This window comes from Oncorhynchus mykiss, chromosome 12 (genome assembly GCF_057628025.1).
Source record: "Oncorhynchus mykiss isolate SJ-2025 chromosome 12, ASM5762802v1, whole genome shotgun sequence".
Taxonomy (NCBI): Eukaryota; Metazoa; Chordata; class Actinopteri; order Salmoniformes; family Salmonidae; genus Oncorhynchus; species Oncorhynchus mykiss.
In genome coordinates this window covers 18,217,471-18,237,433 of record NC_143033.1, presented here as the reverse complement: position 1 = coordinate 18,237,433, position 19,963 = coordinate 18,217,471, and the positions used below count along the sequence as shown (strand labels likewise).

Genomic DNA, 19,963 nt, shown 5'->3' with positions numbered 1-19,963 from the left:
ACCAGCACTATAGGTGCGTGAGACAACTTTACCAGCATCATAGCATAGGTATTGATTAATCGTTGTGACATATGAAATACGAGTGATAGTGTAATCAATGTGTAATAACTACGTAAAAAATTCATCAACGCGTTAAATTATTATGTGACGTGCAGTCATATTCAGGTCCTGATAGGTCAACAAGCTGATCTACTGGTCATTGTTTTATTTTTTGACACGCAAAGACCCAAACAGCGTTCCATATAAATCCTGGTTGAGAATGAAACGACTGAACAAATGAAATTGATTATGTTTTACTGTTAATGGGGGACATACGTAAATGCCAACAAATAACTTTTTGGTCAGTGTGGTTTGTGTGTGTAACCTTTATTTAACTAGGAAAGTCAGTTAAGAACAAATTCTTATTTACAATGACGGCCTACACTGGCCAAACCCGGACAACGCTGGGCCAATTGTGCGCTGCCCTATGGGACTCCCAATCACAGCCGGATGTGATACAGCCTGGAATCGAACCAGGGACTGTAATGACGCCTCTTGCACTGAGATGCAGTGCCTTAGACCGCTGCATCCATGTGTGTGTTAACTATTTAACTGTACTAGAATGCTTAAAAGGAGGCTAAAATATCAGTTATCAGTATCGTTTCTTTTGGGCAAGGAATATATTGGATATTGGTATCGGCCAAACATGTTATATAGGTGTATCACTAACATACCACTACTTATGACAGAACTTTGATTACAATATAGTTAGAATATGTCAAGCGGCAGACACAGACAACTTATTTAATTTTTACGACCCTTTGACTTGGCTGTGGGAGTAAAATATTGAATTGGTCACATCAATACCTAAACATTCATTACATGGTCCTCACTTAATAGTTTCAAAACATCATACGTTTGGCAGCTATAACCATGATTTGATCAAACAGTAAAGTGCATTATCCTCACTATTCTTTAATTGAAAGTGTATGTCCAGTCGCTGGGGACTGCTGCTGTGATGAGCAAGCCCCTCTCTCTCTCTCCCTCAATATCCACTCTGGGAGAGAAAAAAGGATTCTGATTATATAACATTTCACAATCCAATTGTGGGAAATGCATAACTTTGGAAGCAACTACTGTTGTTCTCAGCTTTGTGTGGGTATATTTTTTCATCATCTCTTAATATTGAGCTCAATTAGCCTATGATATTAGTACACATAAAAGGTGTGTTCGCAAATTCACAGCAGAATAACTGATGAATTTACGAACGCACAACAACCTAGTGGAATGTTGCCGGTGTCAGTGAACCTTGGCGAAAAAAAACATATTTAAATTGTTGCCAGCAGCACAGGTACAGTCTCTAACGCTCTAGATAACATGAGAACAGCCTAACCTGCTCTGCTAGTGCAAGTAAAATGGTTAGAGTGAGGACTTCTCTCATTTGTGTCTGCAAACAGCTAGCAAGCCAACTTTAGCTTAAATGCTTGACTGCGGTTGAGATCAGAACGCTCGGATCAACCCTACTCCTCTGCCAGAGCGTCCAGAACCTGACAATGCTCTGAATTTACAACCAGAGCGCACTGACACACTGGAGGCAATTTCCGAACGCACCCAAAGATGTAGGTAAATTCATCTCTGTTGAACAACAAAACTCTGAAAATTCTGGTGCCCTATTTTAACAGTAAAATATAACAACAATAGCCTAATTGTCAACCCACAATTCATGACAATCACTGGATTAGCTAGCACATCAAAATATCATGCATTCCTGCTCGGACGTATTTCTTGAATAGCCTACCATCTCAGTAGTATATTACAGTCTAATGCACTGTGAATTAATTTACAAGGTGTTTTATGTTTACTATAGGTTAATGATGCAAAAATGTAATGACTAAAATTAAAGGACATTTCATTGACTAAAACAGCCCACTGTGTCATTTTGACAATAACTAAACGAAATCATTATTCTAATAATAAAATGCGACCAAGACTTAATTATATTTGTCAAAATGACTAAGACTAGACTAAGTCTAAAAAGATAGCACTCATTAAACAGAGACAGGCCCGCTGCCATGCTCTCGAAGAAGAACAATATGAACAAGCCTCGTTCTGGGCCATAAGAGACGAGCACAACTTATCCTCTCAAAATCATTCTCTTAACTCCATATTCCAAAACCATGTAGGGTAAGCTAGTCCTGCCTGGCCAACTCCCAACCAAACCCTTATGGAAAGTAGTCATGATGTATCTTTTTATTTCTCAAAAACAAACAGAATCCAAGCACGATTCTGTCATAGGTGAGAGTCAATCTCAATCCTCTACAAAATTCAGAGGTTATTCAAAGTTAGTCGAGTCCAGCAGAGTAACACTCTCCAGGTTGACATTTCAGTGATAAAGAGACATGTTCAATTTACTCAGATAGTGTGCTGTGCTTTACACACCAGGTCAATTGATGAAACACAAACTACTGTGCCCACTGCAATACAACATACTGGTTCTAGATATTAGAGCAATTACAAGCCCTAGCTATGGTAACTGAATTCCCACAGATATCGTCATAAAACATGATATGGGAAAGCACAGAGCAGGCTGCATGGAAGAACTTTGGAAAATGCAAATAGATGTATTGATATTTTAGTCATGTCCCCAGTGGTGTCACTCCTGTGTCACCTGAGGGAGTATCAGATAAACCAGCTGACTGTTCTGTCCCCACCCATAAACCTCAGAGGAAGGCACACTTTAGTTGTCTTGACAACTGATAGGGGATGTGTCCTGTGCCACCCTGAGCAACACTACAGTACACACACACAACTTGAGCCTGGGTCTGTAGGGGTATGAAGCAATTTAATTATAGACAGCCCTAAATCAAATCTGGATGACACACTTGGACAGTCATTGCACTCTTGACCAACAGGTCAGGAATGTCTTGGGCAGCTAAAGATACACATATTAAAATTTTTGAAACAGCATTGAGCAATACAGGGTGGATGGGGGATCTATTGGCATTGTGCTTAAGGTTGGAAGCTAGCTATATTTGGTTGCCATGAAAACCGCTGCAGCTGAAGTAACAAGCCTGAGCTGTTAAATTAAGAACAAACCAGGCAGGGAAACCCGGGAAGTCAGACGGGACTAAGCCTCTGCAAGTTGCATGTTTCGCCAGGAAAGACAGGCTGAACACACCACGGTCTAAAAATAACGGGCTAGCTAGTAGTAATTAGCTTAAGTGTCATGCATGGTGCATGTTAGCCACCCGACCTGATCAATTACCTTACGTGCTTGTGAACGATTTACATGGATACAGTAGCTAACTAACATTAGTTAGCGTGGTAGTTTGTGTCCCGCATTACCTGCCATTTGAATTGCATGGTCTTTTCCATTGCGCATAAACATCTCACTGACAATATCTATTATTGTCTAAACACGAGCCCCCCGGTGGCGGAACCTTGATAATCTGTCACTCACGAGACCTACCCAAACTTGTGGCACCATGTTGGCTAACTAGCTAGTTAACATCCATTCTCATTGTATAGGTGTAAAGACAAATAGTTAACTAGCTAGCTAACGGGCTTCCTCCATTAAGATTCATTCAAAGCTAGAATGCTAGAAACCTAGCTAGCTATCGCTGCTGTCTAGGCCTAAACACCGGTATCATGAATCCACATCCCGACCCACCAGGACCAGAACGCTCACAATTTCCTCTCATCTTCCAGAAATACACTGACATGAGACAACAACAAATGTTCTTTTAAAGTATTGCCACATCGACTCAATACATTGTATATTTATATACGACGAAATTAGATTTCAAATACTTCAACTCACTATTCCTTGATAAGCACCATCTTCTGCTACCGGGCTGCGGCTGCGCAAGGCTGTAGACGTCATCCGAAATGATCAACAACAAATTGTTTACCGCCCACGACGCGATCGTCGTCGATTGGTCTGAACTTGCACACCTTGCAAACTGTGCACTAGTGAGGCGAGGTGGTATGTAGAATGGACATGGATGGGACCATGAATACGTTTAGGTATTCTTCGTCATCAATAACATGTTCGATTGTAATATGTGTGTGATATATGGCTCTGGTTCGAACCATAACAATCTGAATAATATACTTTTCAAATGACAGTACAGGTAGAGAGTACTTTTCTAAACCTATTTCACTATCTCAATATTGATAATGCAATTATTACATTTCCATAACGAAAATCTGTAGGTGGATTTTGCTCTAAAGAACCAGGATTTCATCACCTCCAACAAGTATCATCACAGATACATCCCATTCAATCTCTTACTGATATGGCAAGCTTGTTCAAGTTCTTATTATATAGTCTATAAAGTTGATCACACTAGAAAAAAATGTCATGGTTGAGGGTTCAGTCCTGATCAAGAAGATAAAAGTCCCGGCAGTCAGTAACATCCCTCTTCATAAACCATTACAAGCTGACAAGAGAGTAAACCTTTATTTCAATTATTTTACTGGGAAAGAACTGAGATGCACGTTTAAAGCGGCAATATGTAACTTTTCGGGCGACCTGACCAAATTCACATAGAAATGGAAGTTATAGATCTGTCATTCATTGAAAGCAAGTCTAAGAAGCTGTATATGTTCTATGTGCGCTATTTCTATGCTCCCCGGTTTAACATTTTGTTTTTCCATCTTTTACTTTCAGTTTTGTATACCATTTTCAAACAGCTGAAAATACAATATTTTTGGTTATGGAAAATATATCTCACAGCAGTTTAGATGGTACAATGATTCTCTACACTATACATCTCTACACTAAACTGAAATAAGCAGAACTATTAGAATTTTAGCAACCAGGAAATGGCAGAGTGATTTCTGCATAGTGCATCTTTAACAAGGGTCCACTGGTGCAAAATGTGTGTTAAAAAGACATTGAAATATTGAATAGCAATATATTTAATGCTTTCAGACTAACACTTACTTTACAAAGAAATTGTCTCGTGCCTTTTCAAAACTTCAATAAAAATATGAAATGTTTTTATTTATTTTTGTGCACCATTTGCTTCTTAATATATAAAAACACGTAATACTGATTACAAAGCACAGGATTTAATTTACAAAACATAATAACGATAATAACAGTTACGAACCTTGGTAATAACAATTCACAATAATTATATTCAAATAAATCAGAATTAAAACAGTTCCATTTAGCATTTTATTGACTTTCGCAAACAGCGAGCGTTTTAGGTCAAAAATAGAAACACCATATTGGTATTTTCAGTCATTCTAACAGTCTGCCTGTATCAAAGTGTCTTTACAGTGTAGGAGGAGGCAAGGGGACTACATGTCAGTGAGGAATCTCAGGCAGATTTCAACCCAGAGTTATACAGAGTCCAGTCTGTCCCCCTCTGTCCTTCAGGGTGATTGCACTCTTCTCCTTTATGACCTGTCCCTGCTCTGTCCTTCCTTTCCTCTCCACTAGGGAGCAGTCAGTCACTGCAAAGTGTCCCATTCCCACTTTCTATTTAACTAATGCAAATCAGAACTTCAGTTTTGGTTGTCCCCATTTGGCCTTCTTGCTAGTGTAAGGTTCAGTCCCTTTCATAGCACACAGCCCAGCTAGCATAATCCACTAGAAGAGCCTCAGAGTCAGGAGTAGATCTCTAACCATTAAGAGTCTCTAACCCCTCTCAGCATTTAGAGGAGGGGAAGAACTTCCCAGGCGAGGGGAACTTGAAGCCTTTCCCCGAGGGCAGTCTGACAGGGTGTGGGGGTGCTCCGGGACTACCTCCCAAAAAGGAGTCAGTAGCAGTATGAGGAGGAAGCACCACTGGCGGTTTTGAAACCAGCTTCTTGTGTCCGTCAGGTGGGTTGGTAGGGCTCTGGGGCCCTTCAGTGTCCTGGTTCTGGTTGGTGGATCCATGTCTTGGAGAGAGGTGAAGGAGCCCCAGGACATCTTTCTGGACCGTGCTCATCTTCTTCCCACCACCTCGGAGCACCCTGCCTGGGCCGGGAACCTCCTGCCTCTGGGTGGCGTTGGACCAGAAGGTCTTCAGGTTGTGGATGGCCTGTACCCTCTCGTCCACAAGGCCTGCCCGTTTCAACCGGCCCAGGTCTGGGGTTTCGGCCGGGCTGGAGCGGGCAGAAGTGGAACCTGTGGAGGAGAAAGAGAGGGCAGGGGAAGGGGCCAGGGAGAGGACTGGGGATGCAGCCAAGGATGGGAAGCTTCCGACTGGGGAAGGGTGGCCTGAGCTGGGGGAGATGGAGATGCTATTGGGGGAGTGTGAGATGTGGGGGGTATAAGGGGAGCTAGGGTATTTATGTCTGAGCTGCGCCTGGATGTGGGGGTCTGGGGTTCTGGAGGGCGAGGGGTTGGGGTGAGAGAAAGAGAGGGAGGGAGAGCGGGAGGATAGGGTCGTGCTGTTGTAGCCGGAGCTGATCTTCTGTAAGGATGAGGAACGAGAGGGTGGTTTGGACCTTGTGGAGAGAAGGGGCGTGGAGAGGGGGGAAGGGAGTGGTGAGAGAGGTGAAGCCCGGGCCTGTAGGCTGGCTCTACTACTGGGTCTGCTGAAAGCGCTGGTCTCAGACGAACGGAAGCCCAAACCCCCTGCGGCGGGGGTCAGACGGGCTGAGGTGCAGGAGGGTCTACGTTCTGGTCCCCTTAACCCCTCCTCCCCTCCTCCGTTGCCTGCCCTTCCTGTCCTCCCCCTCTGGAGGCTCTCCACAGCCTGCATGTGGCTTTGGGTCTCTGACAGGATCCTGCTGGCCAGCTCCTGGGGGTCCAGAGGGGTGGGGGGAGGCTTGTCTTCCTGGGACTTGACGGTGCTGTCTGTCTCTGTACTGGACTGGTCAGACTCAGAGAGCACCGCCTCTGTACTGACCAGCTGACCTTTAGACACGCTCTGAGAGCTGGTGAGGAGAGGGGGGAGAGATGGTTCATTTGATGTGACAAGTAGGTCAAGAGGCAAACAGTTGAAGCAAACAGTTAAAAAGCAACAACTTACCCCTGGGAAGTTGGTACCGCTTGTGTGTTAGGGCTGGGGGGTATGGCCAGGGGCGGCAGGGGGACTTTGAGCGGTGAGGTGGGAGTGCTGACACTCCCCTTAGAGGAGACTGAGACGGGGTACCCTCTCCCCACCACGCCTCCCCTCCCCGCTCCTCTAAGGTGTCTGTATCCCCCAGGGAGGGGTAAGGTGTCACACTCCCTCCCCCCTCCTCCCCCCAGAGGTTCACTGCTGATGATGGAGAAGCCTTCATACTCCTCCTGCTCCTCCCCCTCTGTCCCTCCTCCTCCTCTGTGATTTGTTAATCTGTTTCTCAACATGCCTCCTGTGTGTCGGTGCGAGGCGAATAACCCCGCTCCTCCGCGGTGCCGCTCCAGTTCCTGCTGCCGTGAGCGCTGGCTGATGACATCACTTCCTGCGGGTTCGGGGCGAGACAGGAAGCTGAGAGAGGAGGTGAGTGAGCTGAGGCTGTAGAGGGAGATGGCGTCACAGGAGAGACCGTCTGCGCCGCCAAGTGGGGGAGAGAAGGGAGGCTGGGGAAGGTTGAGGGGGAGGGAGAGAGGGAGAGAGTGGGAGGCACACTGGGAGGAGGAGAGAGACTCAAGAGAGGAAGAGCTGTCCAAGCTGAGGCGTTTGGGCAGCTCCGTAGAGTCTGCAGGGAGAGAGGACAAGATGGACAGGTGAGACACAGGTAAGATGAAATGGTGAAACACAATGCAAGTATAGGAATGTTTCACTTAAGTCTGGATGCCAGACTATGTAACTAACATACATAACAATGTAGAGTTAAGAGAGAGGGCTTGGAGACTCTTACCAAACAGTGCTAGTAGAGACTGCAGAGCAAAGTGCATGGTCCGTCTGTTAGCCTGTTTACCAGTCTTCAATAGCACCTCCTCCTGTCCTGCCTCACACAGGTCAAAACCTGCAGGGAAACAGAGAAGGGAAAATAATGACACACACCAAACGTCTAGGCTTTAGCTCAATGGGCTAACACAGTCTTGTGACATAATGGAGACCTGGGTTCAAAACCTAGTCGGTCACCCACACTGGCGGTCTAAAAATGAGAAGGGAAAAACCTCTGCTATTATATATCCAACTCTCAGTACAGTGATGACAGACTCACCCAGCGCAGCCAGGAACTCATGACAACCAGGAAGTCTCCACAGCTGGACACTAATGGACACCTGGATGGGAGCCAATGAGAACTCCAGCTCCTTGTCACATGACTGCTGCTGAAACAATACCTGGTGAAGCTGGAGACCGAGAGAGGTAAGTTATCGCAGCATATTATCGCACTATAATTTCTGCCCTGCCCCCCTTTTTTTGTCTCAGTATGAGTTTCTCATGCTAGAAAGCAACAACACACAACTTACCATTCCCACCATATATTTAACAGCCTTCAAGTGGTGGGTAAGAGGGAGAGAGCGAGAGAGGACTTAAACTGTTAGGAACAGAACATTAGAAAGCAACAGGCCTTGTTAATGAACACCATGCAGGGACTACCACTGTTTATCAGCCATAAAAATGACTCAGGTTATGATGATATTGACCCCATGCAAATATTGCCAGGCTCATCATAGGTATATTCAAATAAAGCATACAGCATGCAAATGAATCAGTGTGCATTGAGGCCTACCTTGTTGATGAGCTGGTCTCCAGTCTCAGCAGCAGTGACCAGTTTACAGAGAGCCTGGAAGGCTGCATGAGGCAGACCTGGACGACAGAGAGGATTGATGGACTGACTGATTACTATGTTGGATCTAGAGTATGGTGCTGTGCTGACAGTCTGATTGATTAATTGATTGATTCACTCCTAAATTGCTAGGTTACCGAGGAGCGACTGCAGGGTGGTGCTGCAGAGCTGCAGCCGGTCTCCAGGGTCAGCCGTAGGGAAGAAGACAGCAGCGGGGAGACCACTGCCGGTACCAGAACAGTCTAACCGGAACCCCACAGCTGACAGCAGGGCCTGCCATCCCGGGACCCCACCAACCTGGGTTCATATAAAACAGTTATTCATTAAGATCACACAGAATAACCAAGTAATGAGGAACACCAAATACCTGAAGACATTTCACCGAAGTAAAGATGCCGAGCACACACACACATATGAAAACACACCTTATTCTCCACGCTCTGCTGCGAGGTGTACATGGCGTTACTCTGATGACTCTGTATACGCTGGAGAGACTTCTCAACCTGAGGGATGAAGGGAAATAAATCACATTATTTGGCAAGGCTCTTTAAAGTCTCTTGAATAGACATAGGCAATATGGCAAATGTTGTGTGACCAGGTGATGTTGTGCATGTTTGTGACCAGGTGATGTTGTGCATGTTGTGTGACCAGGTGATGTTGTGCATGTTTGTGACCAGGTGATGTTGTGCGTGTTTGTGACCAGGTGATGTTGTGTGTGTTTGTGACCAGGTGATGTTGTGCATGTTTGTGACCAGGTGATGTTGTGCATGTTGTGTGACCAGGTGATGTTGTGCATGTTTGTTACCAGGTGATGTTGTGCATGTTTGTGACCAGGTGATGTTGTGCATGTTTGTGACCAGGTGATGTTGTGCATGTTTGTTACCAGGTGATGTTGTGCATGTTTGTTACCAGGTGATGTTGTGCATGTTTGTGACCAGGTGATGTTGTGCATGTTTGTGACCAGGTGATGTTGTGCATGTTTGTTACCAGGTGATGTTGTGCATGTTTGTGACCAGGTGATGTTGTGCATGTTTGTTACCAGGTGATGTTGTGCATGTTTGTGACCAGGTGATGTTGTGCATGTTTGTTACCAGGTGATGTTGTGCATGTTTGTGACCAGGTGATGTTGTGCATGTTTGTGACCAGGTGATGTTGTGCGTGTTTGTGACCAGGTGATGTTGTGTGTGTTTGTGACCAGGTGATGTTGTGCATGTTTGTGACCAGGTGATGTTGTGCATGTTGTGTGACCAGGTGATGTTGTGCATGTTTGTTACCAGGTGATGTTGTGCATGTTTGTTACCAGGTGATGTTGTGCATGTTTGTGACCAGGTGATGTTGTGTGTGTTTGTGACCAGGTGATGTTGTGCATGTTTGTGACCAGGTGATGTTGTGCATGTTGTGTGACCAGGTGATGTTGTGCATGTTTGTTACCAGGTGATGTTGTGCATGTTGTGTGACCAGGTGATGTTGTGCATGTTTGTGACCAGGTGATGTTGTGCATGTTTGTTACCAGGTGATGTTGTGCATGTTTGTTACCAGGTGATGTTGTGCATGTTTGTGACCAGGTGATGTTGTGCATGTTTGTTACCAGGTGATGTTGTGCATGTTTGTTACCAGGTGATGTTGTGCATGTTTGTTACCAGGTGATGTTGTGCATGTTTGTTACCAGGTGATGTTGTGCATGTTTGTGACCAGGTGATGTTGTGCATGTTTGTGACCAGGTGATGTTGTGCATGTTTGTGACCAGGTGATGTTGTGCATGTTTGTGACCAGGTGATGTTGTGCATGTTTGTTACCAGGTGGTGTTGTGCATGTTTGTGACCAGGTGATGTTGTGCATGTTTGTGACCAGGTGTTGTTGTGCATGTTTGTGACCAGGTGATGTTGTGCATGTTTGTTACCAGGTGATGTTGTGCATGTTTGTGACCAGGTGATGTTGTGTATGTTTGTTACCAGGTGATGTTGTGCATGTTTGTGACCAGCTGATGTTGTGCATGTTTGTGACCAGGTGATGTTGTGCATGTTTGTGACCAGGTGATGTTGTGCATGTTTGTTACCAGGTGATGTTGTACATGTTTGTTACCAGGTGATGTTGTGCATGTTTGTTACCAGGTGATGTTGTGCATGTTTGTGACCAGGTGATGTTGTGCATGTTTGTTACCAGGTGATGTTGTGCATGTTTGTTACCAGGTGATGTTGTGCATGTTTGTTACCAGGTGATGTTGTGCATGTTTGTGACCAGGTGATGTTGTGCATGTTTGTGACCAGGTGATGTTGTGCATGTTTGTTACCAGGTGATGTTGTGCATGTTTGTGACCAGGTGATGTTGTGCATGTTTGTTACCAGGTGATGTTGTGCATGTTTGAGACCAGGTGATGTTGTGCATGTTTGTGACCAGGTGATGTTGTGCATGTTTGTGACCAGGTGATGTTGTGCATGTTTGTTACCAGGTGATGTTGTGCATGTTTGTTACCAGGTGATGTTGTGCATGTTTGTTACCAGGTGATGTTGTGCATGTTTGTGACCAGGTGATGTTGTGTATGTTTGTTACCAGGTGATGTTGTGCATGTTTGTGACCAGGTGATGTTGTGCATGTTTGTGACCAGGTGATGTTGTGCATGTTTGTGACCAGGTGATGTTGTGCATGTTTGTTACCAGGTGATGTTGTACATGTTTGTTACCAGGTGATGTTGTGCATGTTTGTTACCAGGTGATGTTGTGCATGTTTGTTACCAGGTGATGTTGTGCATGTTTGTGACCAGGTGATGTTGTGCATGTTTGTTACCAGGTGATGTTGTGCATGTTTGTTACCAGGTGATGTTGTGCATGTTTGTTACCAGGTGATGTTGTGCATGTTTGTGACCAGGTGATGTTGTGCATGTTTGTGACCAGGTGATGTTGTGCATGTTTGTTACCAGGTGATGTTGTGCATGTTTGTGACCAGGTGATGTTGTGCATGTTTGTGACCAGGTGATGTTGTGCATGTTTGAGACCAGGTGATGTTGTGCATGTTTGTGACCAGGTGATGTTGTGCATGTTTGTGACCAGGTGATGTTGTGCATGTTTGTGACCAGGTGATGTTGTGCATGTTTGTTACCAGGTGATGTTGTGCATGTTTGTTACCAGGTGATGTTGTGCATGTTTGTGACCAGGTGATGTTGTGCATGTTTGTGACCAGGTGATGTTGTGCATGTTTGTGACCAGGTGATGTTGTGCATGTTTGTGACCAGGTGGTGTTGTGCATGTTTGTTACCAGGTGATGTTGTGCATGTTTGTTACCAGGTGATGTTGTGCATGTTTGTGACCAGGTGATGTTGTGCATGTTTGTGACCAGGTGATGTTGTGCATGTTTGTGACCAGGTGATGTTGTGCATGTTTGTGACCAGGTGATGTTGTGCATGTTTGTTACCAGGTGATGTTGTGCATGTTTGTTACCAGGTGATGTTGTGCATGTTTGTGACCAGGTGATGTTGTGCATGTTTGTTACCAGGTGATGTTGTGCATGTTTGTTACCAGGTGCAGTAGAACTCTCAGGGCATCTCTAGCTCTCTCAGGATACTGGAGGATCTCTGCCAGGGCCTGGCCAATCAGAGACGAGGGGCTGTTCAGCTTCACATCACAGCCAATCAACATGAAGCCTGAGAGAAAACAGGAAGAGGAGTGAATCATGTCAATCAATCAATCAAATGTATTCATAAAGCCCTTTTTACATCAGCTGATGTAATGTGTGATCATGCGTGTATGTGTGTATACCATACTAACCTGTCCAGTTAGACGGGTGTGTGTACTAACCCGCCCAGTTAGAAGGGTTTATGTACTAACCCGCCCAGTTAGAAGGGTGTGTGTACTAACCCGCCCAGTTAGAAGGGTTTATGTACTAACCCGCCCAGTTAGAAGGGTGTGTGTACTAACCCGCCCAGTTAGAAGGGTTTATGTACTAACCCGCCCAGTTAGAAGGGTGTGTGTACTAACCCGCCCAGTTAGAAGGGTTTATGTACTAACCCGCCCAGTTAGAAGGGTTTATGTACTAACCCGCCCAGTTAGACGGGTGTGTACTAACCCGCCCAGTTAGAAGGGTTTATGTACTAACCCGCCCAGTTAGAAGGGTGTGTGTACTAACCCGCCCAGTTACAAGGGTTTATGTACTAACCCGCCCAGTTAGACGGGTGTGTGTACTAACCTGCCCAGTTAGAAGGGTTTACGTACTAACCCGCCCAGTTTAGACGGGTGTGTGTACTAACCCGCCCAGTTAGAAGGGTTTATGTACTAACTCGCCCAGTTAGAAGGGTTTATGTACTAACCCGCCCAGTTAGACGGGTTTATGTACGAACCCGCCCAGTTAGCAGGGTTTATGTACTAACCCGCCCAGTTAGAAGGGTGTGTGTACTAACCTGTCCAGTTAGAAGGGTGTGTGTGTGTACTAACCTGCCCAGTTAGAATGGTGTGTGTGTGTACTAACCTGCCCAGTTAGAATGGTGTGTGTGTGTACTAACCTGCCCAGTTAGACGGGTGTGTGTGTGTACTAACCTGCCCAGTTAGATGGGTGTGTGTGTGTACTAACCTGCCCAGTTAGACGGGTGTGTGTGTGTGTGTACTAACCTGCCCAGTTAGACGGGTGTGAGAAGTGTGTGCTGCTCTGTAGAGTCTTCATGGCCTCAGAGAGAGCTGCACTGGCCTTGGTCCCGTTCAGTAGTGCCGTGTAGAAGCTGTGCGTGAACACCTTGGATGCTGCCATGGGAACGGGCCACAGCGACACACACACACACTGCACCCCCGCTGTCAGGAAGGCACGGGACAGCCCCACCACACCGTCTGAGGTCACTCTGCTGACACACTCCTGGTACGACCTGAGAGAGGAGAGATAACAAGATAATAAACTTAGACATACAGTTTTAAACAAACTAAAACTGCTTGATTGAACATTTAGCATCTGTGTGTGTGTGTGTATGTGTCTTACCCCAGAACCACCAGTTTCACAGGCAGTCTCAGGTCCAGTATGTCGGCCGCAGTGAGCAGAAAGTCCTGTAGCGGTGGACTGTCACACACACTCTCTGCGTCACACACACTCTCTGTGTCACACACACTTCTTCCGTCCTCACTCCTCTCCTCCCGTAGCTCAGTACTTGCTCCCACATCCCCACTCTCGCGTAAAAGTGATCCCCCACATGGTGCACTCTCCTTGGGCTGTGTTTCTGAGCCCAGCCCTGGATCCTGGCTGGGGGAGAGAACCAGGGCCGCCAGCTTCCAGGAGACATGAGTAGCAAAGTGAACACACTCTGCCTGGCTCATGGCTGCTAGCACACGCTCCTAGAGAAGAGAAGTGAGGAGAATGTTGTCTGATTGTGCATCTCAATAAGTCACAGTGGGAGCAAAACACACACACACTTTTTTTATGTACCTTGGTGGCCTGTGTACCAGTGAGGGGCTGGCAACCCAGCAGTTCCCCCAGGCGGAGGGCCTCGTCGTGGGCAGAAGGCAGCGGCCCCCACAGCCAACGCTCCATCACCCTGGAGGGCAGGTGTGGAGCCCCCACTACTGCGGTCATAGAACCCCCACCGCTGTAGAGGAAAGGAGCTCTGTGACGAGGGTGGGACTGGGGAAGAAAGGAGGAGTGTGTTTAAATGATCAGCCAGTCATACTCATTTAATGACAAAAATGGTTAATACTGTATGCCATCAGTATATTGAATTGTGCAGGTTGTGCTGTTGTATTGTATAGTGTGTCTCTGTGTGTGTGTGTGTGTGTGGGGGGGGGGGGGGGTATTTGAGTGTCTCTGTGTGTGTTTCTCTGTGTGTGTGTGTGTGTGTGTCTGTCTGTCTGTCTGTTTGTTTGTTTGTCTGTCTGTCTGTGTGTGTGTGTGTGTGCTATACACCCACCTTGGCTGCAGCCCCCAGGCTCCCTATAGATGGGACAGCTAGAAGGTTGAACCTCTCATACAGGTACTCATTAGAAGAGCTACCTTTGAGCAGAGCGAAGGGAACCAGGTACAGCTCTCCCTCTAACACCAACACCAACTGTCTGTGTCTGCCAACTGCACCACTGCCAGGCATCAGCACCTAGAGAGAGAGAGGGGCAGAGAGAGAGAGAGAGAGGCAGAGAGAGAGCGAGAGAGGGGCAGAGAGAGAGAGAGAGAGAGAGAGAGGTGTGGTGTGAAACAGGGAAGGGACTCAGGGGGTATGCTAATTTGGTATAGAGCAGACCTAACTCACTCCATTAAATTAATCAAAACAGGAACATTCTACATTTGGCTAGAAATTCAAAAGGAAATTATCCTAACAGAGAAAAATGTCCTCTTGTGTGCTACCTATATCCCCCCACTAGAATCCCAATACTTTAATGAAGACAGCTTCTCCATCCTGGAGGGGGAAATCAATCATTTCCAGGCCCAGGGACATGTACTAGTCTGTGGCGACCTAAATGCCAGAACCGGACAAGAACCTGACACCCTCAGCACACAGGGGGACAAACACCTGCCTGGAGGTGACAGCATTCCCTCCCACATATGCCCCCCTAGGCACAACTATGACAACATAACCAACAAAAACGGGTCACAACTCCTGCAGCTCTGTCGCACGCTGGGTATGTACATAGTCAACGGTTGGCTTCGAGGGGACTCCTATGGTAGGTACACCTATAGCTCATCTCTTGGCAGTAGTACTGTAGACTACTTTATCACTGACCTCAACCCAGAGTCTCTCAGAGCGTTCACAGTCAGCCCACTGACACCCCTATCAGACCACAGCAAAATCACAGTCTACTTAAACAGAGCAATACTCAATCATGAGGCATCAAAGCCAAAGGAACTGAGTAACATTAAGAAATGCTATAGATGGAAGGAATGCAGTTTGGAAACCTACCAAAAAACAATTAGGCAACAACAAATTCAATCCCTTTTAGACAATTTCCTGGGTAAAACGTTCCACTGTAATAGTGAAGGTGTAAACTTGGCAGTAGAAAATCTTAACAGTATATTTGACCTCTCAGCTTCCCTATCAAATCTAAAAATCTCAAATAGAAAACCGAAGAAAATGAACAATAATGACAAATGGTTTGATGAAGAATGCAAAAATCTAAGAAAGAAATTGAGAAACCTGTCCAACCAAAAACATAGAGACCCGGAAAACCTGAGTCTACACCTTCACTATGGTGAATCACTAAAACAATACAGAAATACACTACGGAAAAAGAAGGAACAGCATGTCAGAAATCAGCTCAATGCAATTGAAGAATCCATAGACTCTAACCACTTCTGGGAAAATTGGAAAACACTAAACAAACAACAACACGAAGAATTATCTATCCAAAATGGAGATATATGGGTAAACCACTTCTCCAATCTTTTTGGCTCTATAACAAAGAATAAAGAGCAAAAACATATACATGATCAAATACAGATCTTAGAATCAACTATTAAAGACTACCAGAACCCACTGGATACTCCAATTACATTGAATGAGTTACAGGACAAAATAAAAACCCTCCAACCCAAAAAGGTCTGTGGTGTTGATGGTATCCTCAATGAAATGATCAAATATACAGACAACAAATTCCAATTGGCTATACTAAAACTCTATAACATCATCCTTAGCTCTAGCATCTTCCCCAATATTTGGAACCAAGGACTGATCACCCCAATCCACAAAAGTGGAGACAAATTTGACCCCAATAACTACCGTGGAATATGTGTCAACAGTAACCTTGGGAAAATCCTCTGCATTATTATTAACAGCAGACTCGTACATTTCCTCAATGAAAACAATGTACTGAGCAAATGTCAAATTGGCTTTTTACCAAATTACCGTACAACAGACCATGTATTCACCCTGCACACCCTAATTGACAACCAAACAAACCAAAACAAAGGCAAAGTCTTCTCATGCTTTGTTGATTTAAAAAAAGCCTTCGACTCAATCTGGCATGAGGGTCTGCTATACAAACTGATGGAAAGTGGTGTTGGGGGTAAAACATACGACATTATAAAATCCATGTACACAAACAACAAGTGTGCGGTTAAAATTGGCAAAAAACACACACATTTCTTCACACAGGGTCGTGGGGTTAGACAGGGATGCAGCTTAAGCCCCACCCTCTTCAACATATATATCAACGAATTGGCGCGGGCACTAGAAAAGTCTGCAGCACCCGGCCTCCCCCTGCTAGAATCCGAAGTCAAATGTCTGCTGTTTGCCGATGATCTGGTGCTTCTGTCACCAACCAAGGAGGGCCTACAGCAGCACCTAGATCTTATGCACAGATTCTGTCAGACCTGGGCCCTGACAGTAAATCTCAGTAAGACCAAAATAATGGTGTTCCAAAAAAGGTCCAGTCACCAGGACCACAAATACAAATTCCATCTAGACACTGTTGCCCTAGAGCACACAAAAAACGATACATACCTTGGCCTAAACATCAGCACAACAGGTAACTTCCACAAAGCTGTGAACGATCTGAGAGACAAGGCAAGAAGGGCATTCTATGCCATCAAAAGAAACATACATTTCAACATACCAATTAGGATTTGGCTAAAAATACTTGAATCAGTCATAGAGCCCATTGCCCTTTATGGTTGTGAGGTCTGGGGTCCGCTCACCAACCAAGACTTCACAAAATGGGACAAACACCAAATTGAGACTCTGCACGCAGAATTCTGCAAAAATATCCTCAGTGTACAACGTAGAACACCAAATAATGCATGCAGAGCAGAATTAGGCCGATACCCACTAATTATCAAAATCCAGAAAAGAGCCGTTAAATTCAATAACCACCTAAAAGGAAGCGATTCCCAAACCTTCCATAACAAAGCCATCACCTACAGAGAGATGAACCTGGAGAAGAGTCACAAACACAAACACACCCCAAAGAGCCCCAGGACAGCAGCACAATTAGACCCAAGAAAATCATGATAAAAGAGAATTACTTGACACATTTTAAAGAATTAACAAAAAAACTGAGCAAACTAGAATGCTATTTGGCCCTAAACAGAGAGTACACAGCGGCAGAATACCTGACCACTGTGACTGACCCAAAATTAAGGAAAGCTTTGACTATGTACAGACTCAGTGAGCATAGCCTTGCTATTGAGAAAGGCCGACGTAGGCAGACATGGCTCTCAAGAGAAGACAGGCTATGTGCTCACTGCCCACAAAATGAGGTGGAAACTGAGCTGCACTTCCTAACCTCCTGCCCAATGTATGACCATATTAGAGAGACATAGTTCCCTCAGATTACACAGATCCACAAAGAATTCGAAAACAAATCCAATTTTGAAAAACTCCCATATCTACTGGGTGAAATTCCACAGTGTGCCATCACAGCAGCAAGATTTGTGACCTGTTGCCACAAGAAAAAGGCAACCAGTGAAGAACACACACCATCGTAAATACAACCCATATTTATGCTTATTTATTTTATCTTGTGTCCTTTAACCATTTGTACATTGTTAAAACACTGTATATATATATATAATATGACATTTGTAATGTCTTTACTGTTTTGAAACCTCTGTATGTGTAATGTTTACTGTTAATTTTTGTTGTTTTTCACTTTATATATTCACTTTGTATGTTGTCTACCTCACTTGCTTTGGCAATGTTAACACATGTTGCCCATGCCAATAAAGCCCTTGAATTTAATTGAATTGAGAGAGAGGGAGGCAGAGAGAGAGAGAGAGGGAGGCAGGGAGAGAGAGAGAGGGGCAGAGAGAGAGAGAGATAGAGAGAGAGAGAGGGGCAGAGAGAGAGAGAGAGAGAGAGAGGCAGAGAGAGAGAGAGGGGCAGAGAGAGAGAGAGAGAGAGAGAGAGAGAGAGAGATGGAGGCAGAGAGAGAGAGGCAGCGAGAGAGAGAGAGAGAGAGAGAGAGAGAGAGGGGCAGAGAGGGAGAGAGAGAGGGGCAGAGAGGGAGAGAGAGAGGCAGCGAGAGAGAGAGAGGGAGGCAGAGAGAAAGTGAGAGGGAGGCAGAGAGAGAGAGAGAGTCAGAGAGAGAGGGGGTGAAATAATGAGTAGACAGATGTAATTCGATCTCTATCAAATGGTAAAATTAGTGTCATTAGGTTAAACACACCCACACTCTCTTACCTCCTCCATAGGTGCAATGAGCAGGTGGTGAAGGGCTCGTAGGGGGGGTTTGGTGAGGGGGGCGGGTCTACAGAGTAGAGAGGAGGAGGTCTCTCTCACTGGAGACACTGTAGAACTGACCAGACTGGACAAACTCTGACCACTTCTGAAGAAATACAGAAATGATGCTTGTGGTTTAACAACTGGTGCTGTCTACACCAGTAGATATTGCATAGGAACATACAGAATGACACTCTCCATATAAAATATCAGACTTTATTTTAATTAAAATTTCAGTCAACATTAACTCTCTGCAGAACACACACCTGCTGAAGACGTTGTTTCTGGACACCTGACTGTGTAGGCAGTCAGTGGGGTCGCTGGCTGAGGTCAGTCGTTCCTCAAACTGTTGTTCTAACAGATCACCTGCTTCATTCTCCGTCTCACTGCTGGTACACACACACACACACACACACACACACACACACACACACACACACACACACACACAGTAAGGTGCTGCTGGCTGGGGCAACAGTACTGCTGGAGACTCATATCTCCCTTACTAGCTTTAAGTACCAGCTATCAGAGCAGCTCACAGATCACTGCACCTGTACATAGCCCATCTGAAAAATAGTCCATCCAACTACCTCATCCCCATAATGTATTTATTTATTTATCTTGCTCCTTTGCACCCCAGTATCTCTACTTGCACATTCATCTTCTGCACATCTACAGTCGTGGTCAAAAGTTTTGAGAATGACACAAATATTAATTTTCACAAAGTCTGCTGCTTCAGTGTCTTTAGATATTTTTGTCAGATGTTACTATGGAATACTGAAGTATAATTACAAGCATTTCAAGAGTCAAAGGCTTTTATTTACAATTACATGAAGTTGATGCAAAGAGTCAATAATTGCAGTGTTGACCCTTCTTTTTCAAGTCCTCTGCAATCCGCCCTGTCATGCTGTCAATTAACTTCTGGCCCACATCCTGACTGATGGCAGCCCATTCTTGCATAATCAATGCTTGGAGTTTGTCAGAATTTGTGGGTTTTTGTTTGTCCACCCGCCTCTTGAGGATTGACCACAAATTCTCAATGGGATTAAGGTCTGGGGAGTTTCCTGGCCATGGACCCAAAATATCAATGTTTTGTTCCCCGAGCCACTTAGTTGTCACTTTTTCCTTATGACAAGGTGCTCCATCATGCTGGAAAAGGCATTGTTCATCACCAAACTGTTCCTGGATGGTTGGGAGAAGTTGCTC

General features: G+C 45.2%; 2 protein-coding genes across 8 annotated transcripts in view; both read right to left on the bottom strand.

Annotated features, from left to right (window-relative positions):
* Nucleotides 1-4,014, bottom strand: part of LOC110537092 (phosphatidylinositol transfer protein beta isoform) — a 29,110-nt gene extending 25,096 nt beyond the window's left edge. The window contains exon 1 of the mRNA XM_021622859.3: nucleotides 3,800-4,014. Coding sequence (XP_021478534.1) covers nucleotides 3,800-3,819 — 20 coding nt within the window. The 5' untranslated portion in view covers nucleotides 3,820-4,014. The remainder of the gene's footprint in view (nucleotides 1-3,799) is intronic.
* An 872-nt stretch (nucleotides 4,015-4,886) lies between these two features.
* Nucleotides 4,887-19,963, bottom strand: part of LOC110537090 (tetratricopeptide repeat protein 28) — a 102,477-nt gene continuing 87,400 nt past the window's right edge. For 2 of the 7 annotated variants that reach the window (XM_036937079.2, XM_090191893.1), the window contains 14 exons: nucleotides 19,024-19,146; nucleotides 18,719-18,863; nucleotides 14,522-14,701; nucleotides 14,044-14,238; nucleotides 13,603-13,952; nucleotides 13,245-13,492; nucleotides 12,159-12,283; nucleotides 9,072-9,149; nucleotides 8,784-8,943; nucleotides 8,590-8,666; nucleotides 8,077-8,206; nucleotides 7,768-7,875; nucleotides 6,954-7,605; nucleotides 4,887-6,858 (listed from right to left, as the gene is read on the bottom strand). In XM_036937079.2, the coding sequence (XP_036792974.2) occupies nucleotides 5,640-6,858; nucleotides 6,954-7,605; nucleotides 7,768-7,875; nucleotides 8,077-8,206; nucleotides 8,590-8,666; nucleotides 8,784-8,943; nucleotides 9,072-9,149; nucleotides 12,159-12,283; nucleotides 13,245-13,492; nucleotides 13,603-13,952; nucleotides 14,044-14,238; nucleotides 14,522-14,701; nucleotides 18,719-18,863; nucleotides 19,024-19,146 (3,790 nt within the window). In that variant the 3' untranslated portion in view covers nucleotides 4,887-5,639. Of the gene's footprint in view, nucleotides 6,859-6,953; nucleotides 7,606-7,767; nucleotides 7,876-8,076; nucleotides 8,207-8,326; nucleotides 8,351-8,430; nucleotides 8,667-8,783; nucleotides 8,944-9,071; nucleotides 9,150-12,158; nucleotides 12,284-13,244; nucleotides 13,493-13,602; nucleotides 13,953-14,043; nucleotides 14,239-14,521; nucleotides 14,702-18,718; nucleotides 18,864-19,023; nucleotides 19,147-19,963 lie in introns of those variants that run through there. The other 5 variants (XM_036937076.2, XM_036937077.2, XM_036937078.2 and 2 more) reach the window with 5 other exon arrangements.